The following is a 7,227-nucleotide window of genomic DNA, read 5'->3' as shown; positions in this document are numbered from 1 at the left end:
GCCGGCCATGTGGGAGTCCATCTCTCTTACCCGCCATGCCACCTGCCAGCCCCATGCATCTGGCAATTTTCCAGATTAACTTCTGAGCAACTCTGGGAAGCCTTGTTTATCTCAACTCAGTATTTTAACCACTTAGGGATTATGGCAGGCATGAAAAGATTCAATTGATTCCTCCTTTAAGAATAAACTGGTGGAACCAGCAGATGGCATAATGGTTACATCACTGGACTCCCACATTTGACTACAGTTCAAGTCCCGGACTCAGTGGCTTAACTCACATGGGGCACATGTGCATGCATGCCCCAAATCCCAAGAGGAGCATGGAGGAGAAAGGATAATAGTGTGGCCATCCCCCCGAGGGTGATTTCTCATTTTCTGTCTCTCTGTCTGTCTCTGTCTTTCTGGCTAGTGCACGTGCCCTATAGTAAAAATCTTTCCAAAAACAAAGAAAAAAAAAAGAAAAACAATTGGAAGGGCATGGAACAGCAAGCGGCATAGTGATTGAAGCACTGGACTCCCACATAACTGCATTTTGAATCCCAGACTCAGTGGCTTGAAACTCAGGATGTGCTTGGGCGAGCCTGCCCAGAATTCTCAAGGAGAAGGGATTGCAGTGTGGCTATTTCCCCCTGGGTGATTTCTTGCTTTCTCTCCCTCTCTCTCTCTCCCTCTCCCTTTCCCTCTCTCTCTCCCTCTCCCCCTCTCCTCACCCCCACTTCTTCCCTCCCCCTCCCATCCTCTCTGTTCTCTTTCTCTCTCTGTATCCCAAGCACACATGCCCTATAGCAAAAATCTCTAAAAAAAAAAAAAAAACAGAAAAAGTATTCGAGTTGGTTACAGTCTGACATTGTTCATTTGTTGTAACACAGTTTTAAATGACAGGATTCCTGTGATTGACTGAATCCTAGGTGCTGTGATTGGCTGTAACATAGCAAAAAGAAGAAGGAGAACCATCTTATGTGTAATAAATGAGCTCACAGTTTATTTGTAGATGCCAAGCAGGAATACAGATGCTTTTTCTGTATTCTTTAACAGTAGTTATAAGCCAGAACAACATAGCTTTTATTGAGTCTGAAGAACTAGTTTTTGTTCCAGCTTTCCCATTAAATACCCAACCAAATGATGAGGGGTTACCATTATTTATAAATGAGAAGATTAAGCTAAATTAGCCTCCAGTGTCCATTCTGTCTTTTTATTTTTTTAAGAGGTTTTTCTATAAGGCGTGTGCACTTGCCAGAAGGACAGAGAGACAGAAAGCGAGAAATCACCCCCCGGGGGGGAGGGCCACGCTGCAATCCGTTTTCTTCCATGCTTCTCTTGGGATCTTGGCACGCATACACACACACGCCCAGCATGAGTTTAAGCCACTGGGTCCGGGACTCCAACTGCAGTCGACTACATGGGAGCCCAAGCGACATAGCCATTACACCAATTGCTGGTTCCGATTCTGAGTCTTTATGATTGTGATTTTAGTAGGATAAAGTATGAAGAAATAAGATTCAAGTGAATCTTGCTTTTACTTTTCAGTGTTGCGTAAGTTAACTGTTAATGGATTTGTGGAACCTCATAAGAATATGGAAGTGATGGTAAGTTATAAAAGTCATGAATCTTGCAATGTGGGGGCAGTGTTTGGTATTTCCTTGAATGTTTTAAAGCATAATCCTTTTATTTTGCATTAATTTAAAAGCTTTTGTTAAATGACTATCTAGGGTTTTTGTTTGTTTGTTTTGACACTATTCTGTGTATGTCATAGTATACTTTTAGACTTCTGGTCTGCTTTTACTACATTGAAGTGGCTATCCTGTGAAGGAGAGGAAGTAGGCCCAGGATATTTCTCAGGATGCCATGGTACATTGAGAGCATTAATTTGAATTTAAATTAAAATGAACTCCTGTGAATTTGAAACTGTTATAACATTACCAAGTACATGGTAGATACTTATATGCTTGATATCTTTTTCTGCCTTTTTAATATTTAAAATGAGTTTATTTTTTCTGATAACATTGGTACATGCTCTTTTAAGTCAGTTAAGAAAATATATGAGAAAAAAACTTTAATAAACCAATTATAAGTTGTGACATATATTCATTGTTGTTATATAGCAGCCTACTTTTTTTCTATACAAGAAAAGTAAATTTTTTTTCCTAAATGTAGTGCAGATTTATCAGACTCAAATCAATATTGATTTTTGCAATGAATTTAACTCAGCTAAAATGTTCATTTCTGTTGGTGATTTAGGAACCATTGAGGTGTCAAATAAAAAAAACCATATTCTAGTTGGATCTTTGAGACTCTGCTGCTAGATGTGAACATAGCCATTTTTTTTAATATTTAGTATTTTTTACACATTTGTAAGGTTTTGATTGAAATGAACATTCTATTGTTAAAAGTTTAAAACCCATTAATATACATCACAATGTTACTATTTTTTGTAAAATGCTAAAGTTTATAAGTATCATTGAGACATATTATGCTTAGTCTTCAGGTATACTTTCTTTTTATATAAATGGGGGCATATTTGCATAGTTTTCTTTCCTGCTTTAAAAAAAAACTCAGAATATTATACATATTTTTCCTGTGTCAGTTACATTGTATGTCTTTTTAAAAAATTTTTTTGGGGTAGACAGCATGTGCGCTTGTCAAAGACAGACAGAGGGAGTGGAGAAAGCTACCCTCTAATGGGTGAATAGTAATGCCCCAATCCATTTTCTTCCATTTCTCCTTTCTTTTGGGATTTTGAGTGTATACATGTGTGCACATGATATGTTTTTCAAACTGCCAGGTCCAGGTCATGAACCACACAATTGGCCATGCGAGGATCCAGCTCACTAAAACCCTTACCACAGGCTTGCCCTGTATGTCATACTTTATAATGTTTGTGTTACAAATACTAACTAAAAAAGTTAAATTAATATGGGATTTTTTTTTTTTAAATTGTTTTTGGAGGTTTTTTTTGAGAGGTTTTTGCTATAGGGTGCTCGTCAGAAAGATATATATAGAGAGAGACAGAAGGACAGAAAGTGAAAAATCACCCCCAAGGGGGGATGGCCTTGCCACAATCCCTTCTCATCCATTCTCCTCTCAGGATCTTGGGCATGCACGCACGCTCACCTGGCATGAGTTTAAGCTACTGGGTCCAGGACTTGAACTGCAGTTGACTGCATGGGAGTTCAGGGACATAGCCATTACTCAACTGCTGGTCCCATTAATATAGGATTCTTGCAGTTTACTTGCCTAGTCATTTGTTAACAGACATTTAGTTTTCACTTTTCAATAATTAATAAAAGGTATTGGAGTGGGTATGTAGATATTTATGAAGTAGACTTTTCTAATTATCTCTTTGGGATAAATTCCCAGAAGTGGAAATGTTGGGCTGTGGTATATGTGCATTTGTAATATTGACAATTGCTATATATAAATCACTGAAAGAGAAAAAATATCAGGTTAAAATATTGATCTATTTTAATTGTGTATGTTAAATCTTTATGTTACTTGTTGAAGGACTATTTTTTAAAGAATTATTTTATTTAACTTTATTTATTTTTCATTTGGAAAGAGAGAGAGTGAGTGAGCGAGCAAGTCAGTAAGTTGCCAGATCTGGGACTCAAATCGTGGTCAGCTATTTGGGAGTCCAGTGCCCCCAACCACCATGCCACCTGCTGGCCCTGTTGAATGACTATTTGAATGAATGAATATTTGATATGTTAGAAGCTCAATATCTAAAGGCCATATAACTGTAATTATGTGTAGTACCACCTTTAATATCATAAAATATATTAACATTTTTTCCTCAGCAAAATTGAATTGATTGGAAGTACATTGTTAAGAGATGAAATGGTGGTTTTCTTTTCTTTTTTTTAGTAAAATAATTATTTTATTTTTATTTATTCATTCATTTATTATTATTATTTTTAATTTGACCAGAAAGAGACAGAGGTTGAGAGAGAGAGGAAGTGAGAAAGCAAGCCACCAGATTCAGGTCTTGAACCCTGGTCGGCCATGTGGGAGTGTCCAGCGCCTTTATCATCACGCCACCTGCTGGTCCTGAGATGGTGGTTTTCAAAGGGTACTGTCAGTATCTTGTGAGCTTTTGGCTTTCCATTGGGAGGGAGTCTTTCATCGGCAGAACTTATGCCAACTTTTAGTTATAAATGCCTTATCATAGCATTTAAGGCATATTGATTGGTTGGTAAGAGGAGTCAAATTTTAATAAATTAACAACTTTAAATATATATATATAATGTGTGTGCATGCCCAAGATCCTGAGAGGAGAAAGGAGGAGAAGGGATTGTGACATGGCCATCCCTTCTGGGGGTTGATTTCTCATTTTGTCTCTCTGGCAAGCCCATATGCCCTATAGCAAAAATCTCTCTTTAAACACACACACACACACAACATAGCACTTTTACACTTGAAAAGATTCTAAAGAAGCAATGTATGACAGCAATGAGATTCTGGTCTCTGGAGGTAGGCACATTTGAATTTGAACTTGGCTTAGCTTTTTAATTTTTTTTGTATTTATTTTGTTAGAGATTTTTTTCCTATAGGATGCATATGCTTGCTGGAGAGACAGAAAGTGAGAAGTCACACCCCAGGTGGGATGGCCACACTGCAGTCCCTTCTTTATTCTCCTCTCGGGATCTTAGGCATGGCAGACACAGATGCACCTGGTGTGAGTTTTAAGCCCCTGGGTCCAGGACTTGAACTGCTGTCAGCCACATGGGAGTCCAGTGATATAACCATTATACCATCTTCTGGTCTAGAGTTGACCTTTTTATGTTAATGTGTCGAGTTATTTACTTATACTCATTGATATACAGGGTATTTTGTTTTTGTTTTTCTTGATATGGAGATAATGATTTTTGTTTAGTTTGATGGCTAAATAAAGTTCTCTTGCCATTAACTATATCATAGTTATTTTAATTTTAATTTTTGCTCTATTATAGTATAAGAAGTCAATTACTTAATTTATTTGAATTGTTAATTAGTCCAATCTCTCTCTCTCTCTCTTTTTTTTTTTCTTTTTTTTTTCTTTTATTTGAGAGGTTTTGCTTTAGGGTATGTGCGCTTGCCAGAAAGACAGAGACAGAGAAATAGAAATGAGAAATCACCCCCCAGGGGGGATGGCCATACCACAATCCCTTCTCCTCCCTTCTCCTCTTGGGATCTTGGGCACACATGCACACACACCCGGTGTGAGTTTAAGCCACCGAGTCCAGGACTCGAACCACGATCGGCTACATGGGAGTTTAGCGACATAGCCATTATGCTAACTGCTAGTCCCGAGTCCAATATCTCTTGATGAGCCTACCAAAATTGATGTCCTTTATAATAAAAATTTCTACTTTTTCCGAAGTACCCTTCCTGACAAATTAATTTTGTTTTTTAAAAAAATGGAATAAAACTCCTTTTATATTTAGGTTACCTTATGGAGCTGTTGGACCATTTTATAGATTTAAGATACTTATGAGATCTTAGTGATCTTATTGCTGTTATATTGAATTATTTGACTGCTTCATCATCTTAGCAATTACTTTGTAATAATTCAGTATCCATCAACTGTTCCTGACTCTGCTTTTATAAAAGACAGTTGGAAAGGGTAATAGATTGCCAAAAAGATGATGCAATAATAAAATTGTCATCCTGCAGTTTTCTTACTGTGTTTTCTACTGTATTGTATCATGTTTCAGGATGGTATAAAAGATTGGAAATAGTATCTTTTCACTCTCTTTAACTTTCACTCAAAATAGTTCAGGACTCAGAATTTTTCATTTCCCTCCTGAAATGGCAAAGAGAAAAAAGAAAATTGACAGAAGATAATATTTCCTAATTTTTAGATAATTAGATGCTCTTAAACATTCAGAACAGCACTGTAAATTCTAATGATGATGATAAAATTTATTTTCAAGTAAAATCTCAGACTCTAACTCTTCAGATTATGATACCTAATTGAATGTTCTTATACTCAAGAATCAGTGAATGAACAGTATATTTTTAAGGCTAAAGATGAAATATGGTGTTTTAGAATTAATAATTCCCGAAGAAGGCCTTCATCTTCCAGTATTTTTGAAGTATCTAGGCCATCCCTTTTGCTAAAACGGCATGTGATATCTTTTATGCTGTTTATATATCACAATTTATTTGATATAAAGAATTCTGCTATGTTTAAATTCTTGTTAAAACTCTTAAAAATATAATTATTTATTTATTTAATTCCATTTTTAATAATTTTTAAAATTTGACTAGAGAGAGAAAAATAAAAGGAAAGAAAGCAAGCCGCCAAGTCTGGGACTTGAACCATTCGCCATGTGGGAATCTAGTGCCCCCAACCATCACACCACTTGCCAGCCCCTCTTGTTAAAACTTTTAATAACTGGTTTTCACTATGTCTATATTCTGTAAATTAAAACATTTCTTAAAATACATATTAAAAAATAAGGGTTTATCACTTCAAGCTAGTTCTTGGTGATGCTCTTTTCTGCTGTTTGAAGGGTAATGTATTTAAAACCTTTACCACAGGCTTGCCCTATGTGTCATGCTTTATAATGCTTGTGTGGTTTAAATAAGTGGTACCCTTTATTCATTTATTTAGTATTTATTGTATCCAAACACTGCTTTTGGGACAGAGCAATAAACAGGAAAGTTCTGGCTCAGCAAGGAGCTCACATTCTAGTGGGAAGAGCAACAAAGCAAGTGGATGACTGATCTATCAATGGGTTATGAAGTCTGTGAACAAAATTTAATCAGAGTAAAGTGAATATAGGGCATTTACTGAAACAGTGCCCTGAAACAGAATGATTAATTACTAATATAAAGCGATTTATGTAAGAAATGAAGAAATCTTGTTTCTGTGTGGACGACTTGTTATAATAGTGAATTATCTTTCTACTTTACAATTTATTTTTGTCTAGCTGGTATTTTTATGATATGATTTTTTTAATATCCCTGAAAAACGTACAAGGCAAATATTTGTAACTGAATAAATTGAGACACTTTAAAATATATTACTTTCTAGGGTTTTTTACATGGAATATTTGAACGGCTAAAACAGTTTCTGGAATGCAGTAAGTATTTCACTTCTAGTAGTTTTTTATTTTTATTAATCTTTATTCATTAGTAACTAAGATTAATGAAGGCTTAATAAGCATTAATACATCATTATTCATTAATAGCTTCTGCTTTGTGCTTGGAAATCTGGAGAAGGTGTTTTATCCAAGTGTCCTATTA

General features: G+C 35.8%; 1 protein-coding gene across 3 annotated transcripts in view; it reads left to right on the top strand.

The window, feature by feature from the left end:
- IPO11 (importin 11) overlaps positions 1 to 7,227 on the top strand; it is a 229,725-nt gene that overhangs the window by 73,241 nt on the left and 149,257 nt on the right. For all 3 annotated transcript variants that reach the window (XM_006148320.2, XM_027771805.1, XM_027771806.1), the window contains exons 7-8: positions 1,528 to 1,586; positions 7,016 to 7,064. In XM_006148320.2, the coding sequence (XP_006148382.1) occupies positions 1,528 to 1,586; positions 7,016 to 7,064 (108 nt within the window). The remainder of the gene's footprint in view (positions 1 to 1,527; positions 1,587 to 7,015; positions 7,065 to 7,227) is intronic.

The sequence above is a fragment of the Tupaia chinensis genome, unplaced genomic scaffold (genome assembly GCF_000334495.1).
Source record: "Tupaia chinensis unplaced genomic scaffold, TupChi_1.0 Scaffold000232_1, whole genome shotgun sequence".
NCBI lineage: Eukaryota > Metazoa > Chordata > Mammalia > Scandentia > Tupaiidae > Tupaia > Tupaia belangeri.
Note: the sequence above shows the minus strand (reverse complement) of the source record. Positions and strands in the feature narration are given on the sequence as shown.